This window comes from Tauraco erythrolophus, chromosome 2 (assembly GCF_009769465.1).
Source record: "Tauraco erythrolophus isolate bTauEry1 chromosome 2, bTauEry1.pri, whole genome shotgun sequence".
In the NCBI taxonomy this organism is placed as follows: Eukaryota; Metazoa; Chordata; class Aves; order Musophagiformes; family Musophagidae; genus Tauraco; species Tauraco erythrolophus.
The window spans coordinates 65,672,396-65,692,154 of NC_141466.1; the positions used below are offsets into that span (position 1 = coordinate 65,672,396).

Here is a 19,759-nt window from a genome sequence, read left to right on the forward strand (position 1 = left end):
CCTCCGGCAGCCGGCGGGGAGCCCCGCGGCTGCGGTCGGGCGGAGCTGGGGCGGGAGGGGCGGTGAGGGAGGGGCACGGTGGGGTCAGGGGACGTTAAAATGCAGCATCATCCTCCCGCCCCGGCAAACTGTGTGTGTGTGTGTAGGGGTGGAGGGAGAAAAGCGAGCAGCGGGGCGGAGGGGGGCAGGGCGAGAGGGGAGTGGGGGGCCGCTACCGCCGCTCGCTGCACCGCCCCGGAGAAGCGGTGGGCGCCGCGGGGCTGCGCGGAGCGGGCACTGCAGAGCCGGCAGCGCTGCCGGTGCAACGCCCGAGCCTCGCCGGCGAAAGGGGGGCACCCAGCCGGGGGGGCAGGGGGGGGAAGGAGGGGGCGATGCTAGTTGGCTAGGGGGGAGGGAGGAGAGAGGAGGACCCAAAAAAAAAGAAAGATGAAAAAAAAAAAGCAAGGACCCCCCCCCCCCTCTGCCCGGTCCCTTCCACCCCCGACACACACACACACACACACAGGCGCGCACACACACACCCCATTGATCAATATTTGGCTGTCTTGCTGCAACTTGCTGCAGTCTTTTAAAGGAGTAGTAGAGAGAGAGGGAGAGAGAAAGGGAAACTGACAGGAAGGGGTAAGGAGCTACACATGTCACATGTGCTTTCTAAGACGGCCAGGAGCATCTGCAGGCTGGATCTGGTGGAGGATGCTGCGGCAGGTGATACACAGAGGGCTCCAGTCGTTTTTCTACAAGCTGGGCTTATTCGTGAGCAGGCATCCGGTGTTTTTCCTCACTGTGCCCGCAGTCCTGACCATCATCTTCGGCTTCAGCCTGCTCAACCGCTTCCAGCCTGACACTGACCTGGAGAGCCTGGTAGCCCCCAGCCACAGCCTGGCCAAGATCGAGAGGAGCTTAGCCAGCAGCCTTTTCTCCCTCGATCAATCCAAAAGCCAGCTGTATTCGGACTTGCACACCCCGGGGAGGTATGGCAGGGTGATTCTCCTCTCCAAACCCGGAGGCAATATTTTGCATCAGGCTGATGTGATCCTGCAGATCCACCGAGCCGTGCTGGAAATGAAGGTGAACTACAAAGGCTATAATTATACTTTTTCCCATCTGTGTGTGTTGAGAAATCAGGATAAGAAATGCGTGCTGGATGATATTATTTCAGTGCTAGAGGATCTGAGGCAGGCTGCCCTCTCCAATAAGACAACAGCCAGGGTGCAAGTGAGCTATCCCAACACTAAATTAAAGGTATGCTCTTACTGCATGCTTTTGCCAATTAAAGAGGCAGCACTTCATTTCTTGTCCTAAACAGCAAAGAGAAATATAATCTTATCTCTCTCTCGATAACTATATGTGTGTGTGATCTGGGCTTTCCTCGGGAAGCAGCTGAAACCGGTGCCTTGCTATTGTTCTGTACGAGGAGGGAGGGTGGGGGGACTGTACGCTAACGCACCAGGAGAAGCAGGGAGTGGAGAACAGCTTCGGAATCGGGAGACCTTGCGATGCCTCAATACACCCGGGAAAAGGGACAGGAGGTTGGGGAGAAGGGGGGGTTGAGAGCTGGGGTTTCACTATCACCTTTCCCAGCCCCACTGCTGTGATGGGTTAATTTATCTTTAATATGGTCAGAAAAGGCTTTCCTCAAATGCACGGTGAGCTCCTGTATCTCCCTGCCTCTGCGAGTGCCGTAGGAGCAGCAGGAGGTTTGGGACAGAAGCGATTTCAGGTGTCCTGCCTTCTTTTTCTTTACCTGCATGCAAAGAAAGGGGAAGGGAGGTGGAATTTTTTTCTCTCGGTGTGAAAATAGTTAACTCTGCTGCTGATGGATGGGCTGGAGTTTTGGGATGGATCCCATCAGCTAGAGGCTTCCGGCAAAGGCAAAACAAGGTAAAAGGTGAAAGAAGTTTGAGTCCTTCCAAATAAAAGAATAAGCAATTTGGCACAAATGATCTTAGGAATATTTCCCTGGCATGCAAGCATTCGTCTGCTTTCCCCCTCATCTGGAGCAATCCAGTTCACCAGGACTAACCTGCTATGAGCAAATAAGGTGCAAAGTTTGCAGGTGGCTGCTGAAAGAAGTTTCTGTGAAATACAGTCTATCTGCATGCTTCCCCAGGCATTGCACCAGAGACAGGATCTATTAACAGAGTGTAACAAACTCCCTAGCCCACTAGTTACTCATGGCTCAGGTCATAGGGAAGAGGATAAGGTCCTCGTTGCAAACTAGAGAGGCTCTTTGGGGTTAACTGTCCCCCTTTTTTCAAAGAGATCCTCAGGGGTGAGAGAGGTAGTGCTCTTGCAAGTACCGGCCACATCGTGAAGTTATCATTTGTTTCTTACTGTTCATTCACCAGGAAAAAAAAGTAAAGCTGATCTCTGCCCCCAAAACTGAAGCAGAGACACAGATTGATTTTGTTGGTCTTTTTGCTTCAGCAAAAGGGCCAGATGGGACAGCTGGGATTTGGTACCACTGCTCTGGATGTTATGGTGATTGCTTTGTGCGGAATTGTGGCCAAGTCGAGTGTGTGGAAATGAAAAGGTGTCTGTCCTTGCTGCTGTGGGAAAGTCCTGAGTGCAAGGAGTGCTCAGAAACAGAAGTTACTCTGGATTAAATATCTCTGAACAAATTCTATCTTTTAATTCATCGTGAAGACAATCCTGCTATTGCAGTTTCCATTTCCAACAAAGTGTTTTGTTTCCATTTTGCTTATTTTTAAAGTCAATATTAAGTTAGTTCAGTGGACAACACTGATAATCTGGACTGACATAACTATAAACCAGCTTTATACAGAAATAGTCATTCTACTCTCTCAATCCAGATTAATTTCCTGTATAGAGAAACCTTAACTGAGTTTAGAGAAACTAGGATGGGGTCACTTGCAATGTGTTTTTTTACTAGGAGAGTGCCTACAGCTCCTCCTTTTTTAAAGATAAAAGTGAAGGAGAAAATAACCTGGTCTGGATTAGAGATTTGTTGGCATAAGTCATTGGTAGATAATTCACACATAAAAAGGCTTTCCCAAAGCGTAAATATCTGACTCTGAGCACTGTCCAATACCAGCGCAGCACCTTCAATGTTACGTGTCATCTTCCAGGTGAAAGAATAAATGCCCTTAAGTATCTCAGTTTAAAGTTGGACACTTTCTACCCGCTTCTCAGTGAGGGAAGGTAAAGCCACCAAAATCTGTGGCTGCGCTTTAGAGAAAAGCTAATGATTACAACTTATTTCTGTGGATAGGGAAAGTCCCTGGTGTCCCTGAGAAACAGAAACATGCTTTGCCACAGTTTTTGTTTTTCTGGTACGGTAAGGACACTGTTGTAGGACCGCGGTCAGTCCTGAACCTGGACTGGCCTTCAGCTATGGCATGTCCTCAGAGACTCACCTGCTTGGATCTCTTCAGCTCCAGCTGCTGGGAATAAATTACTACTTTGTACAGATAAATTCACTCGGTGAGCTCTGTCTCTGTCATCTACCAAGCTACACGGTTAGGAAGTTGTGGGCAAACATCTCTTGCTCTCCTTCAGACATGGCCAAAACACTCATTTAGTCTAGACTCCCAGGCTATTTACGCACCTCCCTCTCTCCACACCTCTGAGAAAAGGCTGTAGAAACCCAGGCTTGTGTCACTTGTTTTGGGGTGTCCAGACGTATTTAACTAGAAATATCTCAGATGCTGCACCCACTGGGATAGATCAGTCTCTGGATGTTCAGTAAAGGGAAACAACCCCTGTGGCTGTATCTATGAGGGTTTTCATTTATTTTACTTGAGTCATGACATGAAGACTGTGGCAAATCCACCTGCCCTTATTCAGGGTGGACCACTATTAATCGCATTCACCAGTCCATGTCCTTGGGAGATTTCTCAGGTAAACTTTCCTGCGACATAAGGACCCACTAGGATCTTCTAGGTTGCCTCACTTTCTCAAAGGACGCGTTGCTTTGTTAATATTGGAAGATTTTGCTCTGTCTTGTTCTTCTAATAATGGCCTCAGATTGAATAAAATTCTTCTAAGAACGATATGGTGGGTTTACAAACCACAAAGGTGTCCCAGATGTGTTTAGTCTGCAGCTGACATGGGTCAAGTGTCAACCTGCACTGGTTTGGGAACCGCAGTGACAATGTTGAGATGTTCAATGTCTCTCCTGCTCCATCTGGGAGCTGCAAAAACATCTAGTTTTTTCTTTCTCTCAAGCCTTGTGAGTTCCTTTCACTTTGTCCCTCTTCTTATGCCCTGCTGGAGCCCAGATTGGTTCGGGTGTCTTGGGTGAGACTGGCAGAAGACTGGCTGTGGGAGAGCTCTTGCCAGCTCTTTCATGGGAGCTTTGTGGGAGCTGTATGAGCAGGTTTCAGTAAACTGCGCTGGCTTTGAAACAGCTGCTACGGGGCTGCAAAATCTAATGAAATTGCTTGGCTTTTCCTAAGAAAATCTGGCCGTGAAGGGTAATGATTGTTTAATCATTACTTGCTGTAGTGTTGGAAGAGTTTATAGCCTTGAATATATATATTTCTTGAATAGCCTTGAATATATATCTGTCTTCACTGTCTCTCTGTAAGTCGGGCAGTCTTGGTCTCTCCACTTGCCAGAGGAGGAGCAGAGAGATGCCACTTACATCCAGAGTGCAGACTGCAAAGTGGTTTCAAATGCCTGAGATGGGTTTAAAACCCACTCTGACAACACAGGAGTCATTGTAGAAAAGATTACTCTCCTGAAAGACCAGGTGAACCAGGGTGTATGAAAATACCTGCTCTCGTTGCTTTGGGGACACTCTCTAACCTGTTCACAGTTATTACTACGCTACACTGCAGTCTGCAGCCCAGCCAGAAGAATGACTTGCCCAAGGTCATGCTGATAGACGGTGGCATAGCAGGAAAGCAAACCTGGATGTATGAAGTCTTGATGAAGATTTTTGAGATAGCATCCTGGAGCAAGATTGCTCATGTTTTCCCCAGCCCAGGACAAAAACAAAAACAAAAACAAACCTATATTCCTGTCTGGGGGTCTGGATTGTGCCCTAACTACATAGACTGGGCAAGTCTAGGCTAAGTACTGACCCTCAGACATCAAACTGTTAAATCATAAGCTTTAACAAGTCCCGACATCATTTTTGTCAATTAAGACATTCAGGACAGTGCCTGGGCATGGCCTGGGAGACAGCATGGGAAAGGGTCTATTCCTGGTTGGTAGATCTACTCTGTTCTGGAGATAACAGTGTGTATCTGCTTGGATATGTTGTGTCTCTGCCCCTGGGGCCAGAGTATGGTCTGAGGCACACTTTATTTATTGGTATAGACAGAATTATTGATTACATGGGGATTACTTCTTGCATACTATCAGATATGAGGAAAGAGATTGGGTTTTGACTCTAATTTGCCAATAACCCCAGCAAATTTGCTGTTCTTATCAGGAAAAAAGAAAAACAAATCACTACAAAGAATGACGATTTATGAACATAGTCCTAACCTGGGGGGGGGGAGGGGAAGCATGAAAGTATTTTTTCAGGTATTTCACCTTTACTGTTTCTTTTCATGTTTATTTGCTAGTTTGAGAAAAGATAATGACTTAGAACTTATCTCTCTGAGATCAGAACGAATATGACAACTGCTGGTTAAAAGGAGCCTTTGTAAACAGATTGTTTTTTGTAATGCTGCCTTCGATTAATTAAATATCAGTCATTTATGAACACTATGCTAAACAGCAGCCAATAAAGCAGACGTCTTTATTACCACATTTGTGATAAGCACCTCAGATGGATATTGAATCCTTTATTGCTTAAGTAGAAAAGTTACTTGCATTCACTTAGCATCTTGAAACCTGTAATTGCAGATTTGCTACTGGCCAGATTCTCAATTTTTCTCACACTAGCAGCTGTACTTTTAAATGAGTCTTTCTCTGTTTGCATTCATGGTGCCTTTCCCACTGGTCTAAGATTAACCCCTCCTTCGATGACCCTGGGGCACTGACCACATCCGTAGGACAGAAAGGGTATAAGACCAGAAACCACCTCCACCAGAATAGGCATCTGCATATCAGTAATATCCACAAGCCAATTATTCCTTCAATCAAGTAGGTTCAAGTATAAGATTACTCTGACTCTAAGGATCAGATGCTTCCTCGGAGGCAATGTGTACCCATTTATGGTACCACACATCCCAATCAAAGCCCATGGCTCAGGACCCTGTGAAGTGCTCCTTGGCTGGCAAAAGCTGCTAAGCCAAATCAAAATAACAAAATATGAGCAGGGAGAGGATCAGAAGACGAAGGCTGGAGGCTGCAGATGGTTTCCATCTCAGCCTCTCGGATCGAGAGAGGATTGGGCAGGCTGAGCTCAGAGTAGCTGCTCAGTAGCATGAAAGCAAGCTGAAAATGTTCAGAAAGTCTTCTGGCTTACAGGTTCAGAAAACTGGAACAACAAACAAGAAAAAGATCCTCTTGCTCTTCCAACTGTGCTTCCATAGTGTCCAGTAGAACTACAGGAAAGATGGAGAGGGACTTTTGACAAGGGTATGTAGTGATAAGGCAAGGGGCAATGGCTTTAAACTGAAAGAAGGGAGATTTTGATTAGATGTAAGGAAGAAATTTTTTACCTTGAGAGTGGTGAGACACTGGAACAGGTTGTCCAGAGATGTTGTGGATCCTTGGAAGCATCCAAGACCGGGCTGGATGAGGCTTTGAGCAACCTGGTGTAGTGAAGGGTGTCCCTGCCTGTGGCAGGGGGGTTGGAACTAGATGACCTTTGAGGTCCCTTCCAACCCAAACCATTCTATGATTCTACGATTCTATGACTAGGAAGGGCTTCTCACCCACCTCACTTGGAGGGGCTGTCGGAGCTGGTGTCTGCAGCAGGTTAACTGTGCTCTTCTTGGGAGATGTCTCTGCAGCTATTAGCTCTTGAGGACATGATCAAACAGCCTACCTACTCCGTGTCGGCAAGAAATGAAGTGTTTCATTGCATTTGTAAGAAAATTCTCTGCTCCTTCCTCTGCTTAGTACATTAGGAACAGTCTCTTTCTTAGCTCTGCTAGACCAGGTGTTAAGACAACCCTCTTGTCTAAAAGGAAGGCCAGACTGAGCCCTGGCTGCACCAGGGACACAAAGCCGGGTTAACCTGTACCAGGACAAGCTGTCCCAACATAAACAAACAGCAGAAAGACAGCAAAAACCTGTCAAATCAAGGATGGGGTTTAGGGTGCTCTTTTTGTATTGCTGTTCTTCAGTTATGAACTTAAATTTCCTTATCCGTGTCTGGGGTAAATTCCAACTTCACTCTGCCAGGACTGTAGACAGCAGGTTTTTTGAGTGTGAGGCTCATTCTTTCCCATCAAGCAGCTGAGAGAAGTGACCATGTAGAAAACTGCAAAGAAAATGTTCTCCATTGACCTCTCAGATGACCTTGGTCAGCTACTTCACGCCTTTCCCTCCCAGCCATTGCACTCTTCAGTTTTGTCAGCACTTGCTGGGAGACATGGCCTTTTATGCAGTGCCAGGCCTTCTGGAGACCTTGCCATGATATAAGTAATAATAAAGAAGCAATTGAAAGGTTGTTTGGGTAGAGAGAAAAGGCAGATACAATTGAAAGCCCCTTCAGTTAGTAACTGCACTTCACCACGGGTCTGGGATGGGTGTCAACCACTTGTCAAAGGTAGAAAGTCCAGTTGCACTTTGTCATCTTCCTACAATAGCTACTCCTCTGTGGACAGAAAAAAAAAAAAAAAAGAAAAGATATATTTCCTTTACTAAACATTTAGTTAACTCTTGGCAGTGTTTGTACACTGACATAACATCTTCTCATCTCAGCCATCCCTATGCCTTTCCAGAATATCTTTCGAGCCCCTTAATGTACTGGCTGTGTGAGCTGTTGGAGGGCTCTGAACTTCTCCCTCTGAATTTACAACAGATTGGTATTCTTGTTAACTGTAACAAGGATTAGAACAAATTCAGATGGTGCCATGCTAGCAAGGCAAGAGGATATAATTGACGAGCCTTAGTAAAGAAGATGTGTCATCTTCCCAGCCAGAGAATGATGCTTTAACAGAGAGGAGATCCTTAAACCAACATTAACTGATTAATTATATGTTTTGTGGTAGAAGTGGGAGGAACTTTGTAAGGAGAAAATTAAATTAATAAATATGTCAAAAAAAGTTCTTAAATTATTTAATACTATTATATATATGTGGATATGCATATTATATACATATCTTTCTTGGCTGGTAAACAATGATGTAGGTAAGGTTGTGCTAGACATACTGAAAATAGTAATCTAAGAATAAAACCTATATTAAACTTCTTCAGACATTCAGAAGTAAAAGACCCTTATGCAGAGCTCTGCACAGTTATTATTACAGAAGCCGTGGTGAAAAAACCTGCTGACTTGTTTCCTGAGTGAATTGAGTTATTAAAATCATGATCTTGCATTTCTACAGAAAGCTTCTAATTTATGCAGATCCCACATTCGTTGCACGCTCCTAGTGCAAACAGTGAGACATACTGTGCGTGGCCGGGACTTGAGCTGAAAAGCAGCTTTAAATACAGGTGAAACAAAGTCTTCAACAACGTAGGAAAGCAGGTCCAGTGTGTGATGGAGAAGAGAGAAGACAGCAGGAGGCAGAAAGGTCAGGTGACAGAGCTCCTGAGCATTGCAGAGATGACCACATGCAGTGGCACATGTCATTGCCCTAGCTCTGTATCCGCTGGGTGTGAAATAGCCTCAATTCTACATTGGTTAGGCCACTCGGAAGCAGGAGCTTTGGATGAAGTGCCTGGAGATCTTTGATGACACTAGCAAGTGTGATCTGGTGGCAGCTAAAGAGAATTACTGTGGAACGGGCTCAAGGGCAAATTGGGAATAATTTTTTGGTGGACAGCTCTGGTATGGTACTGGAATTTTGCTGAAGCTTTTTTTCCTCTTTAACTCTGCTCACACGTTAGTGGGTAGTTCCTGCATGGTGCCTGTTCTATGTGCCCAGCAGCAGATCTGTGAGATGTCTTGAGTTGGCAAGACCAGCTTTTCTTCCTGGTTTTGTCTTTTGGCACCAAATGTGCCCTTCTCCAGTTTGCTCTTGCTAGGAAACTAGCACCACAGCCAGGGAGCTGCTGGAGGGATCACAGATTGAGAGACCGGCATGTCACTACCTGGCTAATATTGCAGAAAGATTTTGATCTGGTAATGATCTATAACTAAGATGGAAAAAATCAGTCAGCACCACAGGTGTATAGTGTTTCCTAAATACATTTGATGGCAAATGTTTCAGTGTCTCGCAGAATAATTCTTCTTTAAAAGATACCAATTGCACAAGCCCTAAAGCCTGCTTGTCTACTCTGAGGTCATCTGAGAAAGCAAAGGGCAGTCCTGTCCTACACCTTTGAAGGCAATGCACATCGCAGAGACTTGAAGTGTAACACAGCCCATCTACCTACGGGACGCAATTTGGGAATAAAGATCAAGCTCCTAATGGGGCAGCTCACCACAACTCGTTTCCTCGTGCAGTCAGTGTGAGACATGAAAGGTGCCATTGAATACCTCCATAGGGAAGCCCAAACACCTAAAGTGTATCCTTTCCAACATATAGGGAACATAAACATCACCTATAGGATTGGTTCAGAGGGCATCTAAAACTTGTGCCCAAGTTAGGTACCTAAGCAAGACAGAAAAGTTGCCCTGGTGTAAGACAGGGTCTCGCTGTTCTTACACCTGGAGTAATGATTTCCACCAGGGTTACACAAGTGTTGTCAGTCTAACGGAGAGGTGTTATTCTTACCACATACACAGTGTATTTTTGCACGTGTATCAACAGCTTCGTAAAGGATACTACGATTCAGAAGTGGCCATGGAGTGTTTTGTTGCTTCTGTGCTAAATCCCTCATTTACCTGTGCTAAATCCCGCGTTACCCATCCTGCATGTAGGGCAGGGCCATAAAACTTCCTCCAAATCCTATTCTGTCAGAAGTTACAGTACTCTTGAAATCAAAAGCTTCTGTGAAACAATGTCTACCTTGCCCTTAATTTTGTTTTGGAGGAAGAAAAGCGAAGGGAAGGTTCCCATAGTTTCGTTTTGATCAGTCCCCAACACAATGCTTCATTTTTCTTGTGTTGAAATTATTCTTACAAAGTATTCTTTCAAAATTATTTCCAAAATATTTTGCTTTCTTGTTATACTGTAGATTAGAAAATAAAGGAGGGAAAAAAATATTACTTTAAAAGGAAATGTTTTCCCATGTTCAAACTTCAGGGAAGGAGAGGTCACTCTGGTTTGAAAACCACAGAGAAAAGAAGTCACCCCACCAGCTCTGCCTGGCAGGATCCCCGCGTGGCTGAGGACGCAGACCAGTCCCCATGGACACAAATATATTCCGCAACATGGTGCTTTGGCTCTTTGAATGCCATTTTCACTGGAGACCGAGGCATTGTATTGATGGGCCAAGGGATACTTGTTTCTAGTTTCCAGAGCAGGTTGAGTTGATAAAACAATTTGCAGTTCGTTAAGAAGAAAGATGCTGTTAGCAGTACCTCATTATGCAACACAATCTCTTGTTTGACAGAGCCTGTGACTTAAATATAAATCATCCTTTTCCAAACCATTTTCCAGGATGGTTTCTTAGAGTAGATTCTGATTCATTAGCTAAATACATTAACAAGTTCAGTGCTGAGCAGATGCAACACGGAAATATTCGTATGCATTTTTCTCCTTAAAATCCACTTTTTTATTTGCTTATGTCCTTGGCTTCTGTCCTACTGAGTGAGGTATTCCCGGATAAGTATAAAACATCCTCCAATAAAGATTGTACTACATAGACTTGCGGATCCGGATGATAAACCCTCTTCTCTTCTGGAGTGGCTGGAAGGTGTGGTAATAAATGCTCTGCGAGTGGTGTTTCTTTGTTAACTAACATTAATTTTTCTGTCCATAACTGATTTTCTATCTGCACATAAAAAAACACTGGTCACCTAGTTGATGCACAAAAGATTTATAATTATAAATTATATAGAAAGCCGATATACCATCAAAGAAACACGAGCGTTTCTGAATATTTACAAATCTGTCTCCAATCCTTTTTTTCCCCAGGCTTCAACATTAGCACAAGTACTAGACTTTAGGTATATACCCAAAAATAAATTTCATAAGCTTGACAAGCTTAAGAGCTCCTCTGTTCTCATAAAGTATTTCATGGTGTTTCATTTTGGGGAAGAATTTAATTTTAAAGAAGAGGGTTTTTTTCTCCTAGAAGAATAAAACTTGTATCCTTACGACTTTTACCATCTTTTTGCCTCTAGTATAAGATTTTGGAGGTTGGAGAAAGACGAGGACATCCTTGAAGGGAAAAGAATGTGTTATATAAATGTCAGATACTGTAATTGCATATGTTCAGTGGTCTTTTCATCAGAATATTCAACTCAAAATGGAAGTTAAAGCAGGTCATTTTTCACTACTTAACAGATCTGAACAACGCTCCTTTAGGAACGATTCTGATACTTTTTTTTTTTTGTGGAAAACCAAATTACTCTCTGAAATAGCAAAAATGACAAGGAAAAATAAAGGCAGAATAGGACATTTTTTCACGTCCTTTAGAGGAGCTAAATAAAAGGTAACCAGGATAGAGAATAGCCCAGGATGAATCTCAAAGAAACTTAAGTGCATCCTGAAATAATAGGACCAGCTCGAACTGGATCTTTCCTATAGCCTCTTCATTGAGGATACAGTGGACAGAAAAGACAATATTTCAGATACTGCTTTGTGAAGGAGCAGTTTGGAGTGTCGTATGGTGATTTTGGTGCAGTATCATGTATTCAGGAATTCATATTCTGCTGCAACTCAGATCTTCCTCTCCCTTACATTGATTTTCTTGTCATAAAGGAGTGCTGTGGTGCAGCTGGGGAAATTCAGTCAAAGAGCCATTGGAGTTTTATGAGCAATCTCGTGCCTCTTCCATGTAACATCAAGAGGTCAAAGACATAAAAGACTTATAAGGTCAGTCTAGCCCATTCCCTGGTCTCTGCAGGATTATAAGGGAATCCTAATAGAAAAATTAATTCAAACTGGCTTGGATGGGAAATCAGTCATGTGGGTTGGAAACTGGCTGAAAGACTGTAAATGAAGAACCATGATAAATGATAATGTAACAAGTTTATGGAAGGTATCTTGCAGGGTATCTGGAGAATTTGTGTTAGGTCTGGTCTCATCTAACATCTCTATTAATTATCAGGAAGTGGAATTAAATTGCACAGGAATGAAATTCACAGATAATATTAAACAAGAAGGAGATGTCAGCAGCAGCTGAGTCAGAGAATTTACACAGACAGAACCAGAGCAGTTAGAAACCCAAATAGAAAATAAAACAATTTTCTGAAGAGTTTTGGTTGCATCTTGGTCCCCAAGGACAATCTAGGGTCCTCCCTTGGTTCTTATGAGCTGAGTTTTGCAAATGTCGAATTGAAGATGCAGTGCTTAAATGATAGGACCAAGGTCAAAGACAAAATTGATGCTACAGTTGGGATTTTGTAACCTCCACAGAAAGGGCACTTAGTTTTACTTCTGACTCTGACACTGCTTTGCGAGTATGGACGTTTTACTACTCAGTGGTGTCCTTCATCCTTTACTTTCTTGCAGGTCAAGTTCTGCAGGACAAAGACAGCTCCGTATGTTGAGTTTGAATGGTGCTTTGGAGGCTGTAGATGATGTGTTAAATAATCAGTGAAGCCTTGATGGATTGTTGCTTCGTCTTGGTACTCTTGTTATCTTTCTAGAATAAAATCAGTCATCTTCTGGAGTTTTGTGCTGACTTTGTGGAGTTTGGACAGGCCAACCTTGAAGGTGTTTTGCCATGTTGTGCATCATCTGATTGCTCCCCAGCACTCCAGATTTAAATAGCCTCATACCCCTAATGTCACAAATTGGCTCCATTCTGTCCCTGTTGAATTTTGACGTTTATTAATTATATTCTGGTTGTGCCAGGGAAAAATTCCTGTAGCAGACAGTCTGTCGTGGTTTTTGGACTGAGGGTCGAGACAAGAACCGAAAGGGAGCACCCACCAAACATGGTCTCGGGCAAAACATGACTCAGGCTTTCTTAATAAAACAAAACAATTTATTAACAGTTACTAAACAAAAGACAAAAGGGAACGAAACCGGTTACTTGAGAGGAGAAAGAGAAAACAAGGCCCGATCTTAAAACAACACCTCCCCACCCCCTATTTTCCTTTCGTTCCTGGCTCTGTCTTCCCCCCAGCGGCGCAGGGAGACAGGGAATGGGGGAGTACAGGTCAGTTCATCCATGTTGTTCACTGCCGCTCCTTTCTTAAAGGAGGAGGAGTCTTTACACCATTTTTCCCTTGCTTCGGTGGATCCCCTACTCACAAAGAAAAAAGTCCCCAAACTTTTCCAAAGTAAGTCCTGCCCGCAGGATTGCAATCCTCCCCATGGATCGCACCAGTTCGGGCTTTACCAGTCTCGGCCTCTTAGGGAGCTGCTGCCACTCGCGTCGGCGTGGGTCGTCCCACGGTCTCCAGATGCCTCCACGACCTCGTCGTGCATTCCATGCCCCATTATCAACAGTACCTGGTCGCGCATCCCCTGCTCCACGACCTCTCCTGGGCTCAGGCATCTCCTTCCCGACGTGGGTTTCTCCACAGGCCATGAGTGGGTCGCTGCTCCGCCGAGTACACCCTGGCTGCAGGGGGGCCGCCTGCCATCTCACACCGATTGCAAGGGAAGCCTCAGCTCCAGTACACCTCCTCCTGCTCCATCTTTGCTGACCCGGTCGTTGTGGTTGTTTTCTCTTAGATATTAATCCTCTCTGGGGGAGCTCGGCCCGGCGGGCACCCCGGGAGCGGGGCGCTTACCGAGTCCCCCATGCGGCTCCCCCGGCGCCATCTTGAGCACATGGCGCCGGCCCGGGCCCGGGCAGTCGCCCGGCCGGGAGCCGGGAGCGAGGGCAGCGCCCTCCTGCTCTCTCCTCGCTCCTGAGCAAAAAGCCCGTTCCCGCCCCTTTGTCCCAACTTAAATAGGGCAATTCGCAGAGGCGCCGCCTTGGCTCAACCTCCCCCGGGGGGGATGGGACTCAGATCTGGTGGCACAGGGAGCAAATCCCCTCCCCTGCCACCAGAACACCCCCCCACACATCAAACTATCACACAGTCTTAAAACTTGGTTGAGCAGGACAGTTAAAAAATATTCAGCTGGATCATTTCTACTATTTTTTGTCCAACTTGAATGTGATTGCAGATCAAGTCTCTAGGAACAGACTGGTGATGTTTGTGAAATGAATTGTGGAGTCAGGCCATTTCTTCTCCTCTTCTTGACAAATGTCCACAATATCAGGCCATTTGCTGCAGCAGATGGTACCTGGTCTGGTCTGCAGAGTCAGGCTGTGATCCTGCCCGGTCACTGAGATTTCATGATGTAGCAGTGTGTGGGTGCTCACGCAGACTGTTATGATGGGATATATTTCTTCTAATTTGAGCCCTTTTATGTTTGGCATCTAATCTAAACTGGACCTACTGTGCAATCAGAGGAGAGAAGGATGAACCTTCCGAAGCAATGCATTTCACGTTTTCTAAACACTACATTAGAGGCGGACAAATTTGCCCTTCAGAGACATCATGAACCAGAGGAAGAATATTCAGATAATGCATTTACCTTTCAGCTGGTTAAAATTAGGTGAGCTGAATTCCACCATACTTTCATTTAAAATTAAAAAAAAAAACAACCAAAAACAACACAAGAAATTTTCATAAGCATATGAATAAGCTAAATTTGAAGATCCTTATAACAAAAACTTGTCTCAGGTGAAGTGCCTCTGAATGACCTAGGGCATAATCTGCATTCACATTGACATGAGAAAAAACTTCCCAGCACAATTTCATGGGGAAAATCAAGGCTTATTCTCAAGCCATTGCAGCTTTGTCTCACACCAAATGTCTGACAAGATTTTCAAAAACTTTTTGAAATTATTGTTAGACAGTTGCAAAAGAACTAAAATACATTAATCTGAATAAGGAATTAACTTTCACTGAAGGAAGCAGAATTAAATGCCATCCTCCTGCAAAATAGATTGCCAGATATTGGCAGTTTACTATAGAAGAGAGACTTAGATCTTGCAGAGTATTCAGAAGACAAATGCTGAGGTTCTATCGCCTGACAGTGCTTTACCATCTGATTACTATTTGGTTTACTTTATCTGAATTTTTCCTTAGGTATTTATTTGCTTGTAATCCAAATGTGGTTAGATACCACAAGGTCCCACCATCTGCAGCACTTTTGTTTTACAATTAGAAGTCATGTTCTTCCTGTTCTGCCAGAACCAAAACCTTTGGAAACAGATTATACTAATATAAATTGAAAAATCACTTTGTACTTCAGGGGACTTTTTAAAAAGCCTTTTTTTTTTTAAAAACGTGTATTGCATTAAAGTAACTGTAAAATATCTATTTGATGCCTTGCAGGGAAACGTCTCAGTTAAGTTGAAAAGGTGGCTTTGACATTGTTGTTATTATTTTCAATGAATATACAATATTTCTTCAGAAGTACTTATACAGAGTAACTAAATATTCATCTTACTTGGTATCTTGAGCTCATTCTTAACAATAGCACTACATTATCATGTAAATCATAAAATCATAGAATCATAGAATGGCATAGGCTGGGAATACATGTAATCTAACTTTAAGTATTTAATGAAGGTACTTAAATTGAAGTTTGGAACATTGTAGGCTTTAGGAGGACTAAAAACCCTAAGAATGAGATTTGATACATTTAAGATCAAAGATGCCCTGTTATTCTCTTCTCCTTGAGCAGGCAGCCTGGCAGTCCTGGCATTTCCAGCCTGACAGGTTTGGTTAGGCAACCTGACTCAAGGGCCTGAGAGTCTAAATTCTGACTTTTCATGTTTTGAGTCCTGCTCTGGCTGAAGAGACATATCCAAATCAGAAACTCTTCTTGAGGTTAATGGCTACTGTGTACTCACCTCACACGAAAGGACAAATGCTCAGCTGTGAAATACAGCCACCCTGAAGATGAAGCTATTCAGGTGTTGCATAGCTGACACCACCATCGGACTACGGGGTTTGAGCACAGGAATTAAAGAAACTCTGAGCCAGCTGGCAGCGTGAAGGGAATTAAATCTTTTTTTTTCTTTTTCTTTTTTTCCTTCCCATTGAGTTTGCTTAAACCTGGATTAGTTCTCCAACCCAGTTTACCACATGCCACATGTACTGCTGCTCCCGAGCTTGGCAGGGAGGAGATGCAGGCTCAGGAAGGAGAGGGAAGGGACTCCTCTTTTGGCAGCATCACCAATCCATACTGTGAAATACAGAAACTAAGAAAACTCCAGCATCAGATGGGAATATCTTTGGAGCATGGGTAGCTTCTCCAGCTGTGTGTTTGCACAGCACCTTGCACAGTGGGCCCCTGGGCCATTGCAGAACCTCACTGGTCACCAGTGATTAAGGTCTGAACTGAGACCTCAAGCATCTGCCGTACTTCATGTGGGTCCTCTCAGACCTCCACAGCACACAGGCTGCATCAAGATGAATTGCTCTCAGCATGTGGAGCTTCAGTGGCAGTAGTTGGCAACTCCTGCAATCTCTAGATTAAGGTTTTGGACTGATGCAAAATTTTCAGATTGTCAAACACTGTTGTTTAACACTTATCATTGCAGCTGTGCTACGTGCCATCTGAGACAGCATGAAACACCCTCTCCCACAGAATATGCCTGAAAAGAATAAAGAAATGTTGGCCCTTGTGATGTCAGCAGACTTCTAGTGAGAGAGCTCTCCAGTGATGGGGGGCAATGAGAAGCCCAAAGCAGAGATCACAGAATCATAGATTCATTGAACAGTTTGGGTTGGAAAAGATCTTAAAGATCATCTAGTTCCAACCCCCCTGCCATAGGCAGGGACACTTTCCATGAGATGATGTCCTGAGCTTTACTTTTTTGACTGAAAAAAGAATTAAAGAAAATACGTTAGAGAATTGCACATGACAATTCTTCACCTCTATGGGCTACTAAGAATGTAAGATTTGATCATGAAGGGCATGCATTACAAGGTGACATTGAGACAGATTTTACAAATATAAAACCTACCTGCTGATGTTCATATGCAGGGGTGAAAAATCTCTAAGAAAGTGCTGAATTCAAAAGTACCTTGGGTGGGAGTCATCTCTATCTGCTATCTCTTATGCACATCCAGAACCCCAGCTTCAGTTATATTTTAATACATAAATACAGCCCTACTTAAATGCCTCATTCCCACTCCCTCTTTCCAGATTCTGATCCAATGTTACAAAAAAAAAAAAAAGAAAAAAAGAAAACCATCTGAAACTAGACATTTTTTTGGCTCTCTCCAGCTAACAAATGGCCAAACTCATTAAAAACCAGTGTGTGCTAGAGAGAAGAGGGGGATGCTTCAGGGTAGAGAAATTGCCTTACAATGCCAAATTTGAGATTAAAAAAAAAAAAAAAAAAAGAAAGAAAACTGATTAATTACCTCTTAAAAGAGAGGAATTTTCAACTGGAAGTGTTAAGTGTCCTTAACCGTATCTGCTTTGCTCAGTGCATTGTTATATCCTGTTGAGCACCATGAGAGTAGAAGCTCCTGATAGGACCTGGGTAAGAGCACAGCAGCACCTTGCATTCGAAGACTGGCCTTATTTAAGCCTGCAAACTGCTTAGCTAGAAGTTAACCTCGAAACCACACTAGCCCCAAAACCTTGCCACATCACGCTTGGCTCTGTCTGATTCTCAGTTATTTCTTTGCTTTTTGCCTTTGATAAAACATTATCGCAGCGTTTCAGTACTTTGGCTGCTGGTCCCCGGAGAAACCAGGAAGAGCAGAGACAAGAGAAAATTAAATAGATGTTTGCCAACGTAAAACTGAATTTAAAAAGAAAAAAGCATTCTTTTCTGTGTCATTATTGAAACTTCAGATCGTAAGGGCTTAAATGATTCCTGTGGATCTGCTTTACTCCTCACTTTTTACTCTCTGATGTTTATTTTTTAACATTTTCTTTAGATGGAGTAATAAAACCAGGCAAATTCAATTCCTTTTGCTTCCTGGCAGGTTTTCTTCCTATTTTTTGTGTGTATTGGGCTTCAAGCAGTGTAGGGAAAACAATTAGAAGAGGTACACGGTAGGATGCACACAAAGCAAGAGGGCCTACAAACCTGTCAGTGAAAATGTGTGTCCTCTTTTTATGATCTCCTTTTAAGGACAATTATTGGATTCCATTCTCGTACACCCAAAACTTTTCAGCTTGGGCATATGAAGTGCATGGTGAAGTTTTGAAAACAGTTTTGTGACTTTTTGCTTTTATTGATCTGGAAAGATGACAAGAAGGGTTTTCTTGATTTTTAGTGTTTTCTGCTGACTTGATTTTTTTTTTTTTTTACTTTAGCAATTTTATTCTTGTTTAGCCTTGTAACTCCATGGACTTCAAGAAAGCCTTAAGATTAGACCTTCACAAGAGATAGAAATCATTCTGGTCAAATATTGTTCTATTTACTCTCATTTGGAAAAAGCAATTACTCTCTTGATGTGATAGAAAAACTCTCTTGGATTTCAGTGGGGCACAAGATAGCTTTAATTCATTAATCTTGCTTACTTTTTCCTGCCAATTTCATTCAAATCCTTACATTTGGGAGAAGGATTTCTTTATTAAAAAATGAAGAATTGCATTCTTTCTCCTACTTCCCAGCAGCTCATTTCACTTTTTTGTTTGTTAAAGAGCTGGAAAATCCACAATGATTATGAGACTCCCAAAGGTATCTTCCAGCCATGGTATGGAAGACACCGAGTGTGTTATGCTTTAGAAATGCAGAGAAACTGAAAATTGGGCTAGATGGACCATTGGCCTGCAAGCATTTCTTGTCCTCTTACTCTCTTTGTAATTTTCTTTCATCCCTTTGAATATTTTTAACACTGAGCTTGAGCTGTGGGTGAAATCATGGAGTGTTCTTTAATATAAAGTATTCATGCTACAGATTTCTAGAGTTTGGCAAATATGAGAGATGGTAAAAGTGTTCTTCGCACGCATACCTGCATACATATGTTTACCTGTATATATCTAAATATTGGTGTTTTGTGTTTTGTGCATGTCCTTTGAGGCACCATTGTCTCCTTAGTGATTCATTTCTACATTTCTCCTTGGCGCAAACAAAATGCTTTGGGATGAGCACTGACTTTTTTAATTGGACTTGGGAATTCTTCATGGATTGGTACCTGGCAGAGGCTTAGATACTGTCCTAGTTTGCATAGGTGGAGGACCACAACCGTACCATGTGACGCAGGAGCTTAAATTTCCCTTCTAAAGCCATGTGGCACCTCCTCACGAAAGTCTGTCATAAAGCAGAATTTGAATATATGAAAAATATGGTGGCTCCTCTTGCTTGGTGATGTGAAGAAGCATGGAGGTCCTGGGATAGAAAAACAGTCTTTGAGGAAATTTGCACACTTCAGTGGGTGGGGAAATGCAGCCAAAAATCTGCAGTAATCAGGGCACAATCCTGTGCGTCGCGAGAGGAAGCCACTGACCCATAAACCAAGTCCCTGCTTCTTTACAGACCAGAGACAGAGCTAGAGTTATCCATGACACCCTCTTTTCCCACTGCTCCCCCTTTATCTGTTGACCTGTTACAGGCCACTGGAGAGACCTCCCAAGCTGGAGATGGGGTTTGAATCCTCCTGCACTGTACGGATCCCTACACACAGGTGTAGGGCAGCACGTTATGGCCGTGCAGTTTGCAAACCAGATGCCTGGGAGCAGATAAACAC

At 43.5% G+C, this 19,759-nt stretch overlaps 1 protein-coding gene across 2 annotated transcripts in view; it reads left to right on the top strand.

Annotated features, from left to right (window-relative positions):
• Nucleotides 1–642: 642 nt before the first annotated feature.
• PTCHD4 (patched domain containing 4) overlaps nt 643–19,759 on the top strand; it is a 91,761-nt gene continuing 72,644 nt past the window's right edge. The window contains exon 1 of one of the 2 annotated variants that reach the window (XM_086623649.1): nt 643–1,242. In XM_086623649.1, coding sequence (XP_086479775.1) covers nt 643–1,242 — 600 coding nt within the window. The remainder of the gene's footprint in view (nt 1,243–19,759) is intronic. The other variant, XM_086623655.1, reaches the window with a different exon arrangement.